This window comes from Silene latifolia, chromosome Y (genome assembly GCF_048544455.1).
Source record: "Silene latifolia isolate original U9 population chromosome Y, ASM4854445v1, whole genome shotgun sequence".
Taxonomy (NCBI): Eukaryota; Viridiplantae; Streptophyta; class Magnoliopsida; order Caryophyllales; family Caryophyllaceae; genus Silene; species Silene latifolia.
The window spans coordinates 411,262,272-411,285,386 of NC_133538.1; the positions used below are offsets into that span (position 1 = coordinate 411,262,272).

The window sequence follows — 23,115 nt, forward strand, 5'->3', positions numbered from 1 at the left end:
AAAAATCCCGATTTAATAGAAATCCAAAAGGATTAAAGATCCAAACACAATATCATATACTTATATATTTCTAATATCAACAAAGATTTGGGTATAATCAATTTTGAAGATGAACTCTTGAAAATTTGCTCTTTAATCCTTGATTTAAACCATATTTAACTAAGACATGTGACCTAAAAAAAACTCTCCTATACTAAAATGGAGAGTAAATTATAGTCTAGTCTATAAGAAGGTAAAAACCAAGAAAAAAAGCTGATTTTTTTCAATTAAAGAACTGAAAATAGACAAGAAATTTACATCACCATATCCATATCCATGGAGATGGAAGAAGACGATGGAGAAGAGAGGTCTTAAGAAGATAGATGAATTCTTGAGGAAGGAGATTAGGAAAAAACTTCCAGATCTCCAAAATTCTAAGAAAAAAGAAAGAGTTTTACAGTGCCATTGGAATGGGAAAACAACTCTGTGGATTGGGGTGAAGGTGAAAGAGACATATATGGTGATATTGTCTCTGAATTCCAGAGGATGGGGTAACAAAAAACATACTCCCTCCATTCAACTCCACACTACACATTTGCTTTTTCACGATTGTCAACGCTTGTTTTACGCGATAAATATTTTTAGCTACGTATTTGCAAAAATTATAAAAGTTAGATATTTTTAATGTACTCCTAAAGACGAATCAAACAAGATACCACATGAATATATTTTCACTTACGTATTGAGAGAAATGTGTAGTGTGGAGTTGAATGGAGGGAGTATATGGTGATATTGTCTGTGAATTCCAGAGGATGAGGTAACAAAAAACGTAACAAAAAACATAAATAATTAAACTTTAATTCAAAGAACCGCCATAATCCAAATACAACTTATAATGCCAGATAATAATTAAAGACTTAATTATTACAATCTGATGAAGTATTAGGATACTCTTCATGAATTTCGGTATAGAGCAAGTCGTAGATCGACCCTTCATTATCACCGGGCAGCGCAGGTGGAATGGCCTCTTTCTCCCATGACATAGGCACGGTGGCAAGAATGTGACACCTCCTATAATGTCTCAGCAGATGATGATCAACTTGGGCGTAATCCATATATAAGGGTTTTTTTGTCTATCATCCGAATAAAAGTCATTTTTTCCCGCATCTTCCACCGCAAATCTAGCCCCTAATTGTCTTGCCTGACGAAAACTATCATGGCAGTTGGCTTCGTCAAATTCGATAAAAGCGAAGCCTACAAAACCTTGTTTGTTTGTAAACACAAGGTACACTTTTTCAACCGTAGTAAAACCAGAGTCATGAAGCATTTGCATCAACCACCCAAAATCAGGGTTTATACACTTTTTATTCTCATCATAATGAACCGAGAGATTATAGAGAATGCAAATAAAAGGCTGTGCGTAACAAGAACGTGATTGTAGCTCCGATACACCAGCCATATTTCATTTAGAGAGAAATTTAGAGATAATTTAAAGAGTAAATGTTTGATAATTTTGATTTTGACCGAAAACATTATGAAGACATATTTATAGAATTATTTTGATCAAATTGAATATTATTGGTCAAATTGAATATTTATTAAAGTTATGATAAAGTTCTGCATACATTGGTCAAACTGAGAAATCTAATCAAATAGTGACAACGGTTGAATTGAAAAACCGTTTTTTCATAATAGAAAATGATAACGGTCACAATAAACTTGTAGCTATAACATAACAACGGGTACCACAAACCGTTGCTCGTTTTAATTTAGTAAAGGTTTTCGAAATGCCGTTTTCTTAAACTGGTAACGGTTGCCTAACAACCGTTGATAAGAGTGAATATGGAGTATAGAGGCACATATACGAACAACTCCAAAAAACAAGCAGCAATGTGAAGAGTGTTCATGTTCCCACTGTTAGGAAGGGGGTTGTTTTAAATGAATGTCATTATAGTTGTGTTAACAAGCCAGTTACTTGTGAGGAAATTAGGCAAGCAATTTTTTCTATTCAGAACACACAATCCCCAGGGCCTGATGGTTACAACTCACAATTTTTTAAAGATACTTGGGAGGTGATTAGAGGGGATGTGATTAAAACAGACCACGATTTTTTCAATTCTGGCAGGTTGCTTAAACAGGTTAATAATACCATCCTTACACTGATACCTAAAGATGAAATGCCCAAGAATGTGAGTCAATTTCGTCAAATAGCTTGTTGCAATACTCTCAATAAATGCATAGCAAAACTTTTATGTAATAGATTGAGTGAGGTGCTTCTTGATATAATAAGCTCTAATCAGAGTGCTTATATAAAGGATAGAGATATTGTGGAAAACATTCTAATATGTCAGGATCTCACCAAGTTGTATAACAGGAAAATTTTCTCCACAAGAGTGATTATGAAATTGGATCTTCAAAAAGCATATGATTCAATAGAATGGTAATTTATGAGGATATGTTAAGGCCACTGAAATTTCCTAATCATTTCACTAATGTGTTGATGGAATGTGTAACTACTCCTCATTACTCCTTGTCTTTGAATGGAGAAATGTTTAAATTTTTTCAAGGAAAGAGAGGCTTGAGGCAAGAAGATCTTTTGTCTCCTCTTTTGTTTAAAATTTGTATGGAATACTTGACTAGGATTTTAAAAAGAGTTCAGGAAATTGAGGGGTTTAAGCATCATCTTCTTTGCAGAAAGTTGAACCTTACCCATCTATACTTTGTTTATGATTTATTAGTTTTCTCTAGAGGGGATTGGGAGTTTATGATTATTATTGTTATTATGACGACATTCTCTACCTTCTCTGCAGCATCTGGTATGCGGATGAATAAGCATAAATCAAATGTATATGGTAATGGAATGGCAAGAGAGACCATGGAAAAGTCTGCCGAGCTGACTAGATTAAAAGTAGGGAAACTTCCATTTAAATACTTAGGTATCCCTATCTCAGCAAAGAAGCTATCAGTTCTAGATTGCAATATGTTGGTTAACATGATAGTTGATATGATAAGAGCACTGGGGTCTAAGAGACTATCTTATGCTAGGAGGTTAGTGTTGATCAAGAGTGTACTTGGTACTTTACATAGTTACTGGGCAAGGATTTATATCATTCCATCTTGTATCATGGATAAGATAAAGAGTGTTTGTAGAAGTTTTCCGTGGAAAGGAGATGCATCTTCTCAGTTACCAGCACTGGTTTCATGGGAAAGAATCTGTTTACCTAAGGAATAGGGGGCTGGGAATATTTGATCTAAGGAGATGGAATATAGCCGTAGTAGGGAAATATGTCTGGTGGTTGATGGAAAAGAAGGACCACCTATGGGTCAAATGGATTCACTGCATATATTTAAAAGTTATGGAATGGACTGATTATAAACCATAACAAGGAATTACTGGGTGTGGAAGAGGATTTGCAGGGTTAAGGAGAGACTGCTCCCTGGTTATGTTGACAAGTGATGCCTAGAAAGGGATGGAGAATATTCTATTGCTAAGGGACATACTTGGTTAGGTAAAGAAGCAGACAATGTGGACTGGTACAACTCGCATTTGGAACTCAATTGGCATTCCCAAGCATCGGTTTATAGGTTGGTTATTTGCACAAGGAAGGTTATTGACAAAGGACGGGCTTTATAGAATGAATATCTGTAGTGAGGTAATTTGTGATTTATCTGGTGTTGCAGATGGACACGAGCATTTGTTTTTCTCTTGTCCCTATAGTAAGCAATGCCTGCAACTGATAAATTAGTGGAGCAATCTTGGTATCCCAGAATGCAATGTTTAGGGCTGGTGGCAGAGCCAAGGCAAGAATAAGAGTGACCTTATGGCAGTTGTGTTGCTGGCGTTGGTGTACCATTTCTGGTGGACTCGTAATAACTATAGAGTTAACCAGTCAGTATGGCGGCCAGAGATCGTTATACAAATAATCAAGAATGATGTCCAAGTCAGAATTGGTAAAAAGTGTCAGAGTCGGAGAATGTTAGATTGGCTATCAATGTAATGTTTTTGTAGTAAGTTGAGTAGAATTGGTTTAAACAATTCGTAATTGTGTTGTATGGTTGATAAAAATTGTAATTAGCCCTCATATTATTAATAGAATTCTTACATTCTAACCAAAAAAAAAAAAAAAAACAAGCAAAACAGAATAACGACCTAGCTCATTAATTCTAATACTACATACGTCTTTATACTTGGAGGTTAAGGGAATCCAAACCTGTTTGGGTAAAAACTGACCAAACACAGTGTACGATTTGCGGAAGGGTTAAAGTGACGTACTTTTTTTAGCCTCGTATCAGGGGTTAAATTATATGTGATTTGTGACGGAATATATACGTCAATAAGGTAAAGATCGAAATAAGGAAATAATGACACAAGAGATTTTGGTGAAACGAAAAACCCGATGTGGGAAACAATCGCGGGGGGAGTCGATCTCCCGCCAATTGTCCACTATATAATAATCAGAGTATAAGTACAATATAAAACGGGTTCAGATCCGTTGACGAGTGATTGCCGCTACGTACGAACGGGACAGTCAGTGCGTGAATTGGATGTTAATAGCTGCTCTCCGGATTCATACTGTTATACGTTGGTTTATTTGTATTTTGATATTGGTGGAGACAAAGCAATGATTAGGTAATCATTACCTAATGATTATAAGGAATATTTGATGGTGTTTATGGTGCACGTTGGGCCATTTTCTTGTTTTGTCCGTAGGTTTGCACAGGTTTAGATGATATATGCCGTGTTTGCTCGATAGATGTCGGATGATCATTTCTTTTCTTACACCCTCGTATTTATAGCCAATAAACCCGATTTCCCACCTAGTTGCCTTATTCCTCAAAATAGGGTTTAATTTTTACGGGTCGTAGCCTTCATTGGACTTCTACCCGTATTTCTCCCTTGTCGATCCAAGGGCCTGACTCCCCCATGTATGTCATGGAGCCATCTGCTTATTTAGTTACCCACTCGTCTCGTGCAATCTAGCCCGGGCCAAATAGTTTAATTTCGACCCAAACAGTTTGCCCCCAATTTCTCTTCTCAACTTTGTTGAGGAGGGAAATTAACTCTTCAAATTCTGCTTGTTACCGTCATTCTGCTACTGGTAAACTGCTGCTACCCTGCTAGAATAAGCTGCCGGAATTCTACTAGGATAGGCTGCTGAAACAAGCTGTTGTCAGCCTGCTGAACTTCTGCTGGAGCAAGCTGTTGTCAGCCTATTGGGACTGACTCCTGCTAGCCTGCTAGATATATTTGAGATAATTCTACATCCCTGCCCCGTACCCAGAATTCTGACACCCTGAGCTGCTCATTCCTGCTGAATCATACTTTGTCGTTCTGGATGCAGACTGAATTCTGGCTCTCCTTGACTCTGCTGATCTAGAAGTAGATGCAAGCTGATGTTCTGCAGATGTTGACCTGTAAATTCCTGTCACCAGACTTTTTCAACAAGCGGACTCCAGGCGGATTTCGGCTGGAGGATGCTGGGCTCAACTAGTGGATGCTGGGACAAGACGGTTGACGCTGGGACCAGACGGGTGATGCTGGGACCAAACGGCTGACGCTAAGGAACAGACGAAGGATGCTGGGATCCTTCTGGTAGATGCTCAAGAGAAGCAGTTTCCACCTGACCTTAACATCCTATTATCAGGTCACTAAGGGTGAACCTGGTGGTTGGAATCTTCGGCACAAGTTTATTGTGCACTTGATATGTAGGTGATACCTGCAAAATGTTAGTAATCAAGTGCATGCAACGACCCTCTAACGTATTATGTAGATTACATGGTGACTAAACATGCTATAGACCCTTATATGCCGTGAATGCGATGTCAATCATGCCTATATGCTTTGTCTCTGTCTGCGGGGACAAGACAGGTTTTGAAGGATGATAATTATGTGTTCCTATCCAAGGGGTAGGAGTAAGTTTTAGGTCAGTCTAGGACGTATCTGTAGATAAGTTTTAAGTCATTCTAGGACCGTTGGAGTGTTCTGGGAACGTGGCCTTGCGGGGTGCAAGTCTTATAAGTATTTGCGCCTGCCTGGTGGCGGGTTTTATTTTGTATTGTTTGCTTGGTAGCAGATTTAGATATGCTTTGACTGCACCTGCCTAATGGCAGGGAGTGTTTATGTTTGCCTGCAGTTTGCAAGTCGTTGTGTGTCCTGCCTGAGGTGACAGGGTACACTTTGATTGTGCCAAGCTTTGTTTTGCTTGGAGCATTAACCAAAGTTTTAGCCAACTGGGGCATATATGAGATTTAGCCAATCAAAAGGCGTATATGTGATTTAGCCAATTGGGGCGTCAACCACAATTGTAGGATAAGTTTTAAGTCTTTCTGGGATGTTGCACGCATGCGTTTAAGTGTATACACTTAGAATGGCCAATGTTTGAGTAGCTACCTTGGGGGTGTTTCCGGGTGTTGGTGAGCCATAGCTTATACTGCCAACAACTTTCAGTGTCCTCCCGCCTGGTGAGGGTGTCTTGTAGGAATTGGTTAGGTAAGTTTAATACTGTGTGCCTGTCACCACGCATTTTGTAGGAGGAAGCCTCCTGTTGTACTAAGCCTGACAAGTAACGAAGGTTAGGACCCAAAGCATTTCTTCCACAAACAAAACCTTAATGAAAGAAGTATAGACTGCCCGGTTTCATCTCATGGGGTACCAGAGCAACATCTTGATCCAGAAGGTTTAATAACATACCACTCTGACTTTAAAAAGGACGCAAACTAGACGAGTTTCCACGAAGTTTCAAAGGTTTTAGAAATCAAGTAAAATAGATTCTTAAAAGACACACATCTATGGTCCTACACACAATTTTTTTATTTTTTTTTTATCATAGAGTGCTGAAATGTCCTCTGTACACTAAGTCCCTATACTTCGTCAGGTATAGCACTTTGTCAGGTGGAGTATGTTCCATGGTTTGTGTATGAGTTGACGTTGCATAGTCATTAGTGTGTATGTCTCATGGCCAACTACACTCTCCACCTTAGATGGTCTTAACAGGGAGATTGTACTCCTGTCAAGGTGATGGTATTCCCTTCAAAGGGATTTTACTCCCGATTGGAGGAATTTACAGAGGTTGGGAACTAGGTTTCTTGTCTGTAGGATCCTAGACCTTCAGCCTGTAGGAGCGCTAGACCTTGGCTCACTTATTATATTCAGGTTGCTAATTATTAGCTCCACCTGGTTTTGATTTTCTGCCCCGAGTTTCTTTCAACTTTATTTTCAGGTTTTCCATAATGATTCAGCTTGCCTAGTGGACTGCTGGTTTGTTTTTTTGCTGCCACACGGATAATGTAGTCTTTGCCCCCGGCATGACTTTCTAAGCTTTGTTATGGAGGGCATGCATTTCTGCTGGTCATTTGTTATTTCACATTCTGGTCCCCAAGGGACCAGGCTAGTAGTAGCAGGTATTGTTATGATTTTTGCTTCAGAAGTTGTTGTAAGAATGTGTTCTGTAACATTTTGGTTGCTGCATGTCTTTTGAATGTTCAGGGTGATAGGAACTTTACATACTGACGGTACGTTGATTGAATTTATTCCAAGTCATTGATTCGTGTCCTGCAAGCTGCAGGCGGAGCAACCTGTCTAGCGGGCTGGGTGGCCTGATCTGCATACAGAAAGGTTGTTTCTGCAGGCAGGAAGTGTTCTCTAGGAAGTGAGGCAGAATGATTGGATATGGGGGGAAGAGTGGCAGGTTCTGGAGCTTGAGTAACCACTCTTGCTGAGAGGGAGATCTTATGATGGTCCTACAAGATATATTTCTGCTAGAGCTAGCAGATGGCATAGCCAACAACACTCGGGGTAGGGAGATCCTATGATGGTCCTGCAAGAAATAAAGTGATAAGATTACAAATTGACAAACTATCTCAGGGCAGCGTATGTGCCGATGGATATGAATCTTCTTCCTCTTCGCTTAACGTTAATTATAGCATATAATATGATAGGTATATATAGTTAATAAGATACATGGCTTGAATGTTGCCCCCAAGGTTGTGAGGGCGTCTGCCTCCAGGTTCTGGTTGCCGATCGGGGACCTGCCTAGTTTCGGTTGTTTTCAGGTGCCTGACTTCTTCAGATGCCTGACTTTCAGGTGCCGGACTTTTAGGTGCCAGACTTTCAGGTGTTTGACTCTCAGGTGCCTTACTTTCAAGGCTGGTGCAAGCTTGGACGATTAGGTCCCACTCCTGCTGCCCTCGTGGGTACCAGACCTACTCATGTCTCCATTATAATGGTACCAGACTTTCAGGTGCCAGACTTAGTTGTGTGGTTCAATTGGTTATCCCTTATGATATCTAGTGTTTGCTCATAATAGCTTTCAGGGAGTAGGTGGTTATCACGTGGATAGCATGAGACTAAAAATAACAACACAATTTATAGAAGACTATAGCAAGTGCAATAGTCAGTTTTTCAAGTAATGTGTACATGGTCTCTACAGGATGCAGAGACTTGAAGTAATATTCTGGGTACCAGCATGATGCTGGCTGCTGCCTCGGTTACTGATAGGTATGGAGACTCGGGTTCTTCTGGTTCTGGTTTGGACAGTAGAGATAGCGTGCTGAGATAGTGTTTCAGTTCTCTAAATGCCTTTTCATGACCCTCTGTGTAATACTACGGTTTTATGAGCTGTTGGGTACTCTATCGAGTAGGGCTTACTCTGTCGAGTAAGTTAGTTTTGCTTTATGGACAGTGTTCTGTCTGGTGGATACTCGATCAAGTAAGGGTACCTCGATCGAGTACGTTGGTTTATACGGGTTTTTGGCCGGGTTTGATAGCAACGTATGAAATGATATATAAAGTACTTTTCATCAGTTTCTTTAAATTTTTATCTTTTTCTAAAACATTCAAAGAGAAAACAAACAACGTTGAATCCTCTCTCGCATTGCTATTAAATCCAAAGGCCTAGAGTCGTCGGATTGTAGAGTTCTTTATACCATTGAGACCGTCGTATTGTGGGTAAGATCCTAGTATAGTTTTTATGTTAATTCGTTAGTTTTGGTTAAACCCTATTTGGGTAATCTGGGATGTTTGGGAATATTATTGATGATGGTTTGTAATTATATGATTATATGTTGATAGGAGGTAATTTCTTATAGGAACGCTTTTGATTCGCTGCTTGTGTCGATTTGTGGTGATTGCATTCAAGGTAGGGTTTCCCAACTCAGTTAATGTATACATGATGTTAAGATGGTTGTTGGTTGTTGGCATGTGATTATATCGTAATTGATTTGGTATTGTTGATATTGTAATTGGTTGTTGTTGATTGTCTGTGGTTCGCAAGGTGCGCCCTCGGCTGAGCGGAATCACTTTCGGGAGTGTCTTCACGCCCTTGATTCGCCCCTTGTGGTTACCGTCACAAGGGGATGTGCACATTAAGGAACATGGGTTGTTCGCTCGATGGAGATGAGCGGGGCTTAGGTGGGAAACGCTGCGGTCCCCCACTGGCGGTGTGGATTACTGGTTGCGAATGGTAATCCGGCAGGGCTAGACCTTCAGGCTAGCCAGATGATTGGTGATGTGACGGTGTTGGAGGAATGTGACTGTGTACTTGTTGTTGTGTTATCTTATATTATGAATGTTGTAACTGACCCCGTTTAATTGTTTTAAAAACTGTGGTGATACACTCGTGGATGGTGAGCAGTAATTGAGCAAGTATGACTTAGATGCGCGAGGGTTAGCTGGAGATGAGTCACCACGAGCCAGCTAGTAGTCTTCCGCTGTTTTATCGAGACATTTTTATTTATTTAGTTGGATTTTGGTTTGGAAAAGTTTATTTGTATCTTTCATTTTTGGATTGCATGTAATCACTTTAAACTTATTTATTTAAAGTACGTTCTTTGATGGTCTATTTGATATACCTTGCCTCGGGAAACCGAGATGGTAGTATTCTCATAGATTAAGTGGTCTTAGTAAGGCACCTTGGTGTATGGGGGTGTTACAAAGTGGTATCAGAGCGGCGATTTTGGAACCTGTAACTAATGAATATAATTAACTTAGAGAGTCAAACTAAAATTAACCCGAATAGGAGGTTTTAGGAGCTAATGCAAAGACTTGGGAGACGTCCTAAAGTCGCGAACTCGCCCTATAGTTTGAACCGGTTACTATGGGGTGTCATGGGGATCTCTATGTTAGGTTCATATACCCCTATTAGACTCATCTAATTAATTTTCATAAATAAATCATAATTTATGTCATGTGGATCTAGTTGCATAAAAGAAGATTTTATACAAAATAAGAAGAAAAACATATTTCTTACATTATATGTTGGACAAAAATGGGCACAAATGTAGGACTTCTTCCTACACTTGATCTTGAGCTCATAATATTGGATGATCCTCCATGATTTCAAAGTAGAAATTCTCCTCTTGATTGCACCCAAGACTTACCCTTGAATCTAATAAAATTATTAACTAGCTAATTATATTAGATCCTCAAATAAAATTCTAATAATATAAATATTACTACACTAGTAATGTAGAATTAGTATTAGAATTTATGAACAAATTGTGAGCTAAAAACTATTTTTAGAGAAAAGAAAAAAGAGAGAGTGATAAGGATCATTTGTTGTGTGTGAATGAAAATAAGAATAAGAACAATTCTTATTCTATGGAGGGGAGCAAAAACCGGTGGGTAGTAATGGTAATAGGGACCAATGCATGCCTTCAACCTTTTGCAATTTTTGTCTTATCAATATTTGTAGGGTGAGCTCTAGTTGCATAGGGTGATCATTATGTTTTTTTTTTATACAAAATAAAATAAACACAATCCACCCAAATACCCTCCAAAAATTGTTCCACCCATAATATTGACATCCATTTTATGTTTTTCAATTGTAACATTGTCATATAATATGTCACATGTAGCATGTAACATGTTATTAATCAATTTAATGCATATTTAACAATTAAATATCATTATATAAATTAATTAAATTACGAATAACAAATAACAAATTTACTAGTAATTCATAATTACTTGTGTATAAAATTGGTCAAGTTAATATAATTCACAATATTTTGTAATTATAATTAACTATTCATTCTTATCTCAATTATTTCATAAACAATAATCAATTTTAGTAATAAAATATTTTAATTACTAAAATGAATCTTATTTAATCAAATTACAATAAGATATATATATATTCTCACTCACTATCATAAACTGTTCAATTTTAAGGAATTAATTAATCGGTATCGGTATACAATTAATTAATTAATCTATTAAGGGAATTGTCCTATAGGTGTGACCTTAAGGGATCAACTGATCACCACGGTCAAACGACAGTAATGTTAAACTCTAGTTAGCCAATCATTACCGATTAATGTTGATCAGTTGACTATAAAATTGAATCATCCCTTACGTATTCTTATATGAGATCTATTAATGTGATCGAACTATTGTTGAGGACACTTACTCCAACAATCTCCCACTTGTCCGAGACAAGTGTGCGTCACCAATTCTCTTTTCCTATTACATCATCTCCCACTCAATGAAAGGTGTCTTGCAGGTCGCACTTGCATTTGATCATATCTAGAGTGGTTTCCTCGATCTGGAGAGTAACTGTCTGACCGAAATTATCTACCGTAGATACCTTCCGAGCGTGGCCACGCATTTTCAGTTCACTGCTCCTCGAGTGGCCCTGAGATTCATAGATAACCCTAACAAGGGGTGGACAATTCCTATCGCACTATTCCCATTGAATAGCCACAGCTCATCATGACCCAAAAGATGCCCATTTGACCTCAGTTACGACAGTCGTCGAGCATAAATCAAAGCCAATCAGAAACTGTGCCAACTTAGGTGAACAGTCTCTAGTCAAAGAATCGACTCATAAGAATACTATAGTAGCTCTCGCCATGACCAGGCTTTATAAAAATTACCAGAATTCTATAATCGGTCACTGCCCGACAGAGTGTCCCATACAGTCTGCCTATGTGATCGATTAGTCATCTCTTATGACTCTATGACACTTAAACTTGCCATCAATTGCATCACACTCTAGTCACTTGGAGACGTCACCTCATATAAACAACTAGGGGCCAATACTATGTTAATCCAGTTCACTTAAATAGGGTTTAACATTGTCTCGACAACCTATTTGGAAAAACAAAGTATTAGAGAAAAGAGTTTTGTATAAAACTGAAACGATGAATGTATTATCACATATGTAAAATTGATAAAATATCAATTAATACATAATCTATAATTCATTTTTAATCTTGTATATAGTTGATCATCTCAATTCAATTGAAATGGCATGACTTATCATGCTAAGCCTATGAGAAGATTTTGGTTAGTAAGTCTTAGCAACACTTTGCACTTTCCTAACCTTACTATATACTTTTATTATAAAACTTTTGAGTACGTGTCTAGATCCAATCTAGACATAGGCTCTCTTGCCTTAGAATTGCTCCTACTGTCCTCATAGTGAGTAGGGATAGGACCTTCAGTTATTGGAACGAACTACCATAGTTCCTCCAATTCACAAAACCGAATCCTAATATCATCCCTTCCTTCTTGCATATCTCAGTGTACTCAATTTCCGTTATGTATATCTCATTATTCAACTGCCTAGGATGTTTCTAGCAGATATCATCCTTAAATAATATAGCCAAGATGGTTCTCTAACCATCCTTATGTGTTTAGAATATGGTTTTTGTGTAACTCCTTGCACATAAATCCATCTCATTTCTAAATGCTTAGCTTCATATCTTTAGTACTTCCTGAGTACTAACTAATGAACTATGTGGCTATATAGAGACTTCTCTCAAAGATTCGATTTATAACATCTCGTCATACTCCAAGTATACGAGGTTGTTTAGGTATTTTTTTACCGAATTGGTTGATTAGGGTCAATGCGGTCTTACTCGTTGGTTGATCGTATGATTGTTCGTATGTTGATAAGTAAATAGAGAAATAAAATGCGTAATGTAAATTGACACGTAAGATTTGGTGACGCGGAAAACCCCATGTGGGAACAACCGCGGGAGGGACGGTACCCTGCCAAATATCGCACTATACTTGAATAGGAGGACGATTACAATTGAAACGTAGAACTAATCCCGCTGGCGTGAGGTGTCAGGCCTGCAAGATCTTGGACGGATGTATATTTGGGTATAAGAATGTGCTAATGCCTTAGCGTAAGTATGTGTGTGGATGCGTTGTTGAATGTCCTTCTTGATTTGCTTCCTTGGCTATTTATAGGGTGAGAACCCTAGATATGTCCTACTTTGATTATGGAAAGGAGATATAATTTCCATAAGAACTCTTTCCATACTTGGCCGCCTTCCCCGATTCTCCCTGATCTCCCTAACTTCTCCCTAACTTCTCCCTAACTTGCCTTTCCTTAATCCAGACGTCTCATCTGATGGGCCCGTGGTCCTCTTTTAGCCCGTTCCCCCTTTTCCTAATTACGGGCTTCCTTCCTCCTTATCACTCCTCCCATAGCCTTTTATTTCATTAAGTGGGCCTTCCTTATTGTGCTATTTTTAGCCCAAACATTTTGCCCAAAATTTCTTGTGAGGTACGCTTCGAGGTGTCGAGCAAGGATTTTACGTGATCAAATGCTAAAACCCTAAGTCGTCATTTGAACTTCTTTTCATGCAGCTCCATCACGTCAGCCGCCCCACTCCTCTTTTCTTGCACCCTACTCCCTCTCTCCTCTTTATAATCCTAACCCCCACTTTGTACTTTCATTTACTCCAAACCATTTCAAAAACTCTCCCTCTCTCTAAACCCTCAACTTCCCTCCTCTTTCATCTTGCCGGCTTCACTGTTCCACTCCCCTCTGTCTCTTTGACCAGGTATTCTTCCCCTTTTCTCCTTTAATTTCCATTTTCTCTTTTCCACCATGGGTAAAACTCGATCAACCTCCGCACCCGCTGACCGCAACCTTGACCCAACCTTTCCTTCTCGGGGAATCTTTAAGTATCCCCATGACTGCAACTCTGCTTTGACTGCTGCTGACATTCCCACGATCAAGGGTTTGCTTGGTCTTGGTGACGGGATGGATATTGTCATCCCTGAACCGGGTCAGAAAGCCGACGCCCTTCGTCCCGGATGGATCTGCTTTTATTTGTACCCGTTTAAATATGGCCTTCGTTTTCCTTTTCCCAAAGTCATCCAAGACTTCATCTTTACGAAAAATTTCGCCATGGCACAAATTTCTGCCGCCATCTGGAGGGTTCTTCTTTACTCCCTGGCCGCCGGTCAGAACACTAGTAACTCTATCACTCTGGGCGATCTAGCCCATATGTACAACATCAGGTCCCTGGGTAGGGGTCAATTCTCATTTCGGCGCCGTGGAGAGGCTCCCTTTAGACACGTGTCCAAATCCCGTGATGAGAAATGGTTTAAGGACTTCTTCTTTGTGAGGAAGGACTCCATCCAGCCTTCTGCCGATTACATCTTCGAGAAATGGGTTATAACTTCGAGTAAGTAGACTTCCTGTCGCCTGATTTACTTTATCTCGCTGCTTACTAGCTTACATCATCGTCTTCGTGCAGGCCCCTGTGACCTGACCCGCATTGGTGCCAAGATCTCGCCTGCAAAGAAATTGTTCAGTATCTCTGAATCTGAGAGAAAGTTCCCAGACCTGCTCCCTGGTTTTTCACCTGCTTCCTCTTCCAACCCTCTTCAATCAGCTCACAGCATGTCTTCTGGTGAGCGTACCATAATCGTTTCAGTTGGCAACTTTTATTAATGCCTTAGTTGTCCTGACGCCAGAGACTACATCTGCTTGCAGGTTCAAAAGTTGATCCTTTAGAAATCATCCTCCAAAGCGCCAAAAGGAAGAGACCTTCTGCCATCCCTGACGTGGCCTCTGCCTCCAAGAGGAGTGCTCCTGCTGCTTCCTTCCAGACTCCTCCTACGTTTTCCAGTTTGGCTGCACCCGAGCCCTTAGAGGTTGACTCGTTGTCTCATCATCCGCCTACTCCTCCAGTCAGTCCTCGTGCTTCATCTAGCGGAGGTATTACTGCTCATTTCCCAGAGGGTTTTGGGAATGTTGACAAGGTACCATACTGGCCGGAGATCGACCAGCTGCTCTTCCCTCCTCTGAAGGAGACATTCTCAGAGTTCTCCCCAGAGGAGATGGCTGAGAATGACGTGCACAACGCCTTCATGGTGAATGCCCTTCATCTTCTACCTGTTTTTTTACTTTGTTTGGATTTCCCTTGCTGACTTCTGACTTTCTTGCCCAGACCCTCCAGTCTGCACTCTATAATAGGAAGATGATCAACATAGTGCGGACCACCAGCCGTGCCACCAACGTCAAAAACCAGGAGCTGAAGGGGACTATTGCCGACTTGGCGCAGTAGCGGTCTGATCTGAAGGAGCGTGTGGTGGAGTTGAAGGCTGAGCTTGTTGTCACCAAGAAGAAGCTGAAGGAAGGGGCTGATCAGCTGGCTCGCACTCAGGAGGTGTGCCACACTTTCTCTGACTCCCTCAAGCGCTCTGATGAGAAGATCAGCGAGCTGATCTCCCTGGCCACCAATGTTGTTGCTTATGCTACCTGGCGGGGGAAAATCAGCGGGATGCGTGCTGCTCTTGAGGAGGCTCCCACCCGGCCAGCAAGCTATAGAGAAGGAGGAGAAGCAGCTGGAGATGCTCTACCCCACCCAACTTGATCTGAGTGCGCTGATGCCTGAAGTTGGGGATGTGAATTCTCCTGCATTGGGCCGAGCAAGCCGCTTTGGGGTGACGCCGAGTGGCCCAGGATGCTGCTGACGGAGCTTTGGATGCTATGGCAGCTGGGGGTGTGCAAGCTGATGCGGTACCTGAAACAGGGGGTCAGCAGGCAGAAGAGGTGCCAGAGGTGGAGGTCATTAATGTGACCGATAATTAAGTATTTTTATGTTTTGAGGAAATTTTGGCAGTCTGGCCCAGAGGTGGCAGACTTGTAAGTTTTAAAACTCTCTTTTTTGTGGTTGCTCCGCCAAGGTGGCGGTTAAACTTGGGGCCGTATTTTGGCCATATTTTGGAATGCCCCTTATCATAGTTTGGCAAGGTTTTAGCCTACATATTTTGTGCTTGTTATTTAGTTTCCCTAGTTTAGGAAGTTGCCATGTCAGCCTGCTGGCTGATTTAGGCGAGTCCCGTCATCCTGAAAAGGCTGACTTTCTGACTCAGCTAGCTGCCGTTTCAGCCTGATGGCTGATTTAGGCATATGCCGCAATGTAAGGAGGAGTGGCCGTGTTAACCTGAGGCTGATTTAGACCAGTCTTGTCATCCTGAAGAGGCTGATCAAGACTAAGCTAGCTGCCGTGTCAGCCTGATGGCTGATTTAGGCGTATGCCGCAGTTTTGGATTACTTAACCTTGTTCATGACGCAAGGTGTGTTCATCACATTTAAAGCCAAGAGGGGCGTAATTTAGGCAAGTTTATCGTCATTCTAGGACCAATGGGACGCTGCAGGATTCTGGTAGCGCAGAGATCCCTACGTTCCATGTTCGTGTGCATGCATGCTGGGGCCCTGGTTAATTGCGATTAGTGCGAGCTACGTCCAGGGGGTGGAATCAGGGGTAGCTGGGTAAGCGTGTTTAGTCACAACCAGGCTCCTTTCGAATGTTCCACAAAATCCGCCTGGTGAGGGTGCTCCTTGTGGAGAAAATAGGTTAGGCATGTTGGAGTGACATGTGCCTTGTCACCCCGCGTTGGCAGTTGACAGTCCTGCTAGATATCCTTTTAAAGTACCATAGACACTAGGATTCAGAGTGATGTACCTAGAGAAGCCTGAAAATAGGAAAATCTATTAAAATGATGTGAAATACCTGTCGCCATCTCATGGGGTACCAGAGCAATTGTGGTCCCGGACGCCGCTGCACCACACACCATCTAATAGTAGTTTAAAGTTTAAAAAAGAGCTAGAGACACCAGAAATAAAAGTGAAATTGGCAGTATGCCTACTACCGGATTTTATTTTAACTTTAGAAAATGATTGGCTTTTCCTAGTACATTATTCTGAAGGCTAAAGTCTAATTATTATTAAAAGTAATATCTCTTCAGATGAAGTATGTTCCATGGGCGTTGTATGATTTGACCGTCCATAGTCATCAGTCTGTATGCACCATGGACAACAACTCCTTCTACCTGGTATGGTCCTTCCCATTTGTAGGCGAATTTGCTTGCTTTTCGATTCTTGGTGTTTTGAAACACCTCTCGGAGAACCAGGTCTCCTACCTTCAGGAGCCTGACTTTCACATTCTTGTTATAACTTCGGTCACCGATCGTTTGTAGGCAAAGCAGGCGACGGATTTTTGCGCTTGCTCGCAGCTCGTCAATCAGTGTCCGGCTTCGATCATCTCTGCCCTGTTCAGTTCCCCTGTCATATTTTCATACCTGTGAGTGGGAACTAGAACTTTTGACGGAATGACTGCTTCCGCGCCAAACACCAGGCTGAAGGGTGTTTGACCCGTTGCTACTTTTGGTGTCGTTCTGTCTGACCATAATACAAGTGGCAATTCATCTACCCACTTTCCTCCTAACTCCTGTAAGCTCCTTCTTAGATTACCCATGATGATTTTGTTGCTGGACTCAGCTTGCCCGTTGGACTTTGGAGTCCTGGGTGCTGACTTTTTTAGGGTGATGTTCTACCTGGCACAGTATCCTTCGGTATCGCTGGAGATGAATTGTGAGCCATTGTCACATATGATTTCTGATGGGATACCAAACCTGCAAATGATGTTTCGTTTTATAAACGAAATGACCTGTTTATCTTTTACTTTTGTGAATGCTTCTGCCTCTATCCACTTGGAGAAGTAATCTGTCATTGCCAGCATCCAGGTTCTGTTTCATGTGGCTCGTGGCAGAGGTCCTACTATGTCCATGCCCCATGGCATGAATGGCCAGGGAGAAATGATATGGTGCAAGGGTTCTGCCGGCTGATGAATCATTGGTGCTGAACACTGGCAGGCGTCACATTTGCGTGCGTACTCTGCTGCATCTGCCTTCATTGTAGGCCAGTAGTATCCCTGTCTGAGGGCTTTATTTGCCAGACTCCTGCCCCCTGCATGGTTTCCGCATTCACCACTGTGGAGAGCATGCAACACAGTTTGTTTTTCTTTCTTTTCCAGGCACCGTAAGTAGGGTCCTGCCAGTTGAACCTGGAGGCCTTCATTCTGAAAGCTCTCACTTCTTTCTTGTCGTATGGCAGCTTGTTATGACGCAGCCAGTCTAGGTAAGGTGTGCGCCAATCCCTATCGCCTGCTTGTTCGGCGGCCTGCTCAGGCGGCTGCCTGGTTTGCTGAGAGTCCTCACTTTCCTCTGTAACTGCCTGGATTCCTTCCCCGTTCTGTGAATCCTCCAGTTCTCCCTTATCTACTTCATCTGCCTTCTGGATAGAAGGCTCCAGCATGTGTGCTATTGGAATGCTTTGGATAGTTACGTCGGTTTAAATGTTGCCCCCAGAGTTGCCAAGGCATCTGCTTCCACATTCTGATCTCTGGGGACTTGCTTAAGCTTGCAAGTTGCGAATTTTTGTTTTAATTCCTTCGCTATTTTCAAGTACGCAATCATCTTTGAGTCTCTGTCTATAAACTCATCATTCACGTGGTTAACTATTAGTAGAGAGTCACTGGATATGTGAAGGTGCTTAACTCCTAATTCCAGAGCTAGCTTCATTCCCAATATCAAGGCCTCGTATTCTGTTTCATTGTTGGTTGCCTTGAATTCACATCTTACTGCTTGTGCTATCAGGTCTCCCGATGGTGATCGCAGGATTAGCCCCACACCTGCCTCCCTTTGGTTGGAGGCTCCGTCAATGTGCATCCGCCAAACCTCTGCCTCCTTGTCCCCCTCTAAGTTGAGGATTTTCGAATTTGCCAGACTCTGGATGGCTGGGCTGAAGTCTGACACGAAGTCGGCCAGTGCTTGAGATTTGATTGCTGTTCTGGGGTCATACTGGATATCGTACCCACTGAGGTGTACAGACCATTTTGACATTCTTCCTAATAGTTTAGGCTTCCTCATGATAGATTTTAGCGGGTAGTTGGTCACGACATGTATGACGTGGGACTCAAAATAGGGGCGCAGTTTGCGAGATGCTACTACCAATGCTAGTACTAACTTTTCAAGAGATGTGTACCTGGTCTCTGCCGGCAGCAGAGACTTGCTCACGTAGTATACTGGCTTCTGCTCTTTTTCTTGCTCTCTGACCAGGGCAGCACTCACGTCCACCTCTGTGACGGCCAGGTATAGGAATAGTGGTTCTCCTGGCTCCGGCTTCGACAGCAGCGGCGGGCTGCTGAGGTAGTGTTTCAGCTCTATGAAGGCTTGCTCGTGATCCGCGGTCCATTCAAACTTCTGGCTTTTCCTTAGTACGTCGTAAAACAGCCTGCATTTATCTGAAGATCTTGAAATGAACCTGTTCAGGGCTGCTACCTTTCCAGCTAGTCTTTGAACATCTTTGGGCTTCTCAGGCGACTCTAGTTTTAAGACAGCTTTGATCTGCTCGATGCTGGCCTCTATCCCTCTCTAAGTTACAATATAGCCTAAGAATTTGACAGAAGATACTCCGAAGGTGCATTTAGATGGATTTAGCTTCATTTTGTATTCCCTGAGGGTGCTGAATGTTTCTGCCAGGTGCCGCATGTGATCTTTGGCTTTTTCTGATTTCACCACCATGTCATCAATATATACCTCCATAGTTCTTCTTATCTGCTCTTTGAACATGCGGTTAACCAGCCTTTGATACGTGGAGCCTGCGTTCTTTAGGCCGAATGGCATGACGTTGTAGCAATATATTCCTCTTTCGGACATGAATGCCGTCTTCTCTTGATCTGCAGGATTCATCTTAATCTGATTGTATCCACTCCATACGTCCAGGAATGTTAACATCTCGTGTCCAGCTGTCGCATCTACCATGGCATCGATATGAGGCACCGGGAAGGGATCTTTAGGGCATGCCTTGTTGAGGTCGGTGAAGTCCACACATACTCTCCACTTCCCATTCTTCTGAGGCACCACCACTACGTTAGACAAACCATTCATTCGGATATTTTACCTCTCTTATTTTCTTTCTTTGCCGCCAGACTATCTACCTCTTGGTTGATCACCTTGTTTCTTTCTGCTGCAAACTTTCTTCTTCTCTGCTGGATGGGTTTACACTTTGGGTTCACACTAAGCTTATGCATTATGATGGACGGATCTATCCCTATCATGTCATCGTGTAACCATGCAAAACAATCCATGTTATCCTGTAAGAACTTGACTAGTTGCTGTCTCAAGCTTCCTGTGCATCCTGCTCCAATGAGCACAGTTCTTTCTGGGTGCAGCTTGTCCAGGTTGATTTGATCCACTCTTCTTCACTGGGGTTCGATGTATTCGTCCCGGACAGTCAAGTCAGAATTGTTATGCGGGAGTGCTGACAGTGCACTTAAGTGCCTTCTTATAGCAGCCTCTAGCTTCCTCCTGATCTCCTCTTATTCTTTCTACTCCCCATGGCGTGGGGAACTTTATGCACTTGTGATATGTTGAGGGGACTGCTTTCATCTGGTGCAGCCATGGTCTTCCCAAGATGACGTTGTAGGTGGAGGGGCCGTCTATAACCAGGTATCTGACTTGCTTGTTGACTCCTCCCACATAGGTTGGGATGACTATCTCGCCCAATGAGTTGGCTGTTTCCCCACTGAAGCCTACTAGCAGAATGTTCTTCTTCTGCAAATCCTTCTCACTGAATCCCATGTTTTCTATGGTTTTCATCATGATTAGGTTGATCGAGCTTCCTCTATCTACCAAGACCTTCTTAACTGTGCAATTGGCCATTGATAAGGTGATAATAAGTGCGTCATGATGTTCTCGTTCGTCGTATGTATCTCCTTCGTCAAATATGACCGCTGGCAGGTCGCTGTGAGAAATTCTGCAAGAATTGGCTGGCCTGTCTCCTTTGGTCTCGGTGGCACGTCTCTTGGCTGCTGAGTATGTCAGCCCGCTTAAGTCTGAGCCACCTGTTATCACGTTTATGATTTTGGTGCATGTGGGTGGGTTTGCAGGCTTGGCGGAGCCTACCTTATCCTGCTGCTTGCCCCCAAGTGGTAATAAGTGGCTCAACTTTCCTTGCTCATACAGGCGCTTGATCTCTCTTTGTAATGTGTAGCAATCCTCAGTGTTGGGCCCAATATCACGGTGGAACTCACACTTCTTCGTGCTATCCTTTCTCCATGCTTGCTCTCCCACTGGTGGGTTGGGCCACCTGACTCCATCTCCCATCTCCCTAAGGGCCTTCAAGATTCCTCACATACCTGTAGTGAATCCATATTCTGCCAGAGTACGGAGTTGCTGATTTTCCTCGATTCTGTTGACTCCCTTCCATATGGCTTGTACCTCTCATCCTTCTTGCTGTTGGTTTGCTTTCTTCCCGATTTCTCCACGACTGAGGTACTAGAAATACTTGGCGTGCTTAGTATGCTGGCTCTGGCTAGGATATCTTCCTCCAATCTGATTGCGGCAGCTGCCTTCTCCTGCACTGCCTCGAAACTATGGCAGGGATGCATAGTTAGTTGCTTGTATAGGTCCGAGTGGTGGTGGAGGCCTCTTCTGAAGGCTTCTACTGCTGTTAAGACATTGCACTCCCGTACTGATTCCTTCTCATTGTTGAATCTAGTATTGTACTCTCCAATGGTCTCTCCTACCCTTGACGATCCCGTATGTCTCCCGCGTGTTTCGTGGTTTTCTCGTCGCTTGCAAACTGTTGAGTAAATGCGTTCACCAATTCAGCAAATGTAGATATCGACCTGTTGGGCAGGCTCACAAACCATCAAAGTGCCGGTCCTGTTAGGGTGGACCCAAATCCTTTGCACATGCAAGGCTCCTTGACTTGCCCTATAGCTGTTACTGTCATCATCTTCTGCTTGTACTGGCTTATATGATCAAAGGGATCTGCTGTGCCGTCGAAGAGGGGCATATTTGGATTTGTGAATCCCTTTGCCATGGTCTGATGGATATGGTGTCCACGAATGGTGAGTCGGATAGCTGCTAGTCTTTGCTTTCTCGAGTGGGGGTGGCAACCCTGGGACCCTGCTTAGTATTTATTTTAACTCCAAGTCTTCTGCGATTTGTTATCTTTGTCTAAATTGGGTCCGCTTTGTCACGCCGCTCGGTTCAATATACCGCTCCCCGATCCGAGCTCTTGAAGGTTCTCGATGTGTTCCACCGCCAGAGGAGTTGTTGTAACGACCGTCCCCTCGCCGCGCTTCATTTGTTGGTTTGACTCGAATCCCGCTCCGGTGTCGATCGATCGTGGCGGGTCGCGACGGGGATGCCACCTGCTCGTGCTTCCACACGGTGCCACAAAGCCGCGATTACAGCGTGAGGTATCCCAGCCCTTGTGGGGTTATTCTTCCATCTGATGGTATTGTGGACAGATCTAATCTGGTTATCAGTTCAGCCGGTATCTGTCGAAGTGGATTCCTGCTGCTTGATGCCCCCTGCGTCAGATCTACTAGTGGAGACCTTCCCACGTCAGCCCTGCTCGCTGGGGTGGCAGACTGCTATTTCAGGATGTCTATCTGTGCCCAGAGCTCTTTGTCCCTCTTTCTTGCTTCCGCTTCAGCTTTCTTCTGGTATTCTCTCATGTTTTCCGTGACTTTCTGAAGATTTTCTACGCCGGTGAGTAAGATTTGTGTGGGACTAGGTGGCGGGGTGAGGCCTGAACTTGCTGCTCTCTTATCTGATCTGGCTTGGGCCGCGACAACAGGAGTCCTAGGAGGTAGAGAGGTTTTTGCTGTAGGTATGATTCTTGAGGTGTGTCCGGGAGCCTGTGTAGCCACTGTTGATGTTGGATTTTGAGTAGAGGGCGGTGGTGGCGATGGTTGTCTGCTCCCTGACACGGCGTCTGATGCTTGCTTATCCATTATATATCTAGAGTATCAACGATTGACGACCACAATGCCCCACGGTGGGCGCCAAACTGTTTAGGCATCTTTTACCGAATTGGTTGATTAGGGTCAATGCGGTCTTACTCGTTGGTTGATCGTATGATTGTTCGTATGTTGATAAGTAAATAGAGAGATAAAATGCGTAATGTAAATTGACACGTAAGATTTGGTAACGCGGAAAACCCAATGTGGGAACAACCGCGGGAGGGACGGTACCCTGCCAAATATCGCACTATACTTGAATAGGAGGACGATTACAATTGAAACGTA

The 23,115-nt window shown here is 42.5% G+C and overlaps 1 protein-coding gene across 1 annotated transcript; it reads left to right on the top strand.

Moving 5' to 3' along the window:
* Nucleotides 1-334: 334 nt before the first annotated feature.
* On the top strand, nt 335-3,211 carry LOC141632325 (uncharacterized). The gene is made up of 3 exons (XM_074444881.1): nt 335-499; nt 2,118-2,419; nt 2,620-3,211. The coding sequence occupies exons 1-3, from the start codon at nt 335-337 to the stop codon at nt 3,209-3,211; spliced, it is 1,059 nt and encodes a 352-aa protein (XP_074300982.1).
* Nucleotides 3,212-23,115: the final 19,904 nt, after the last annotated feature.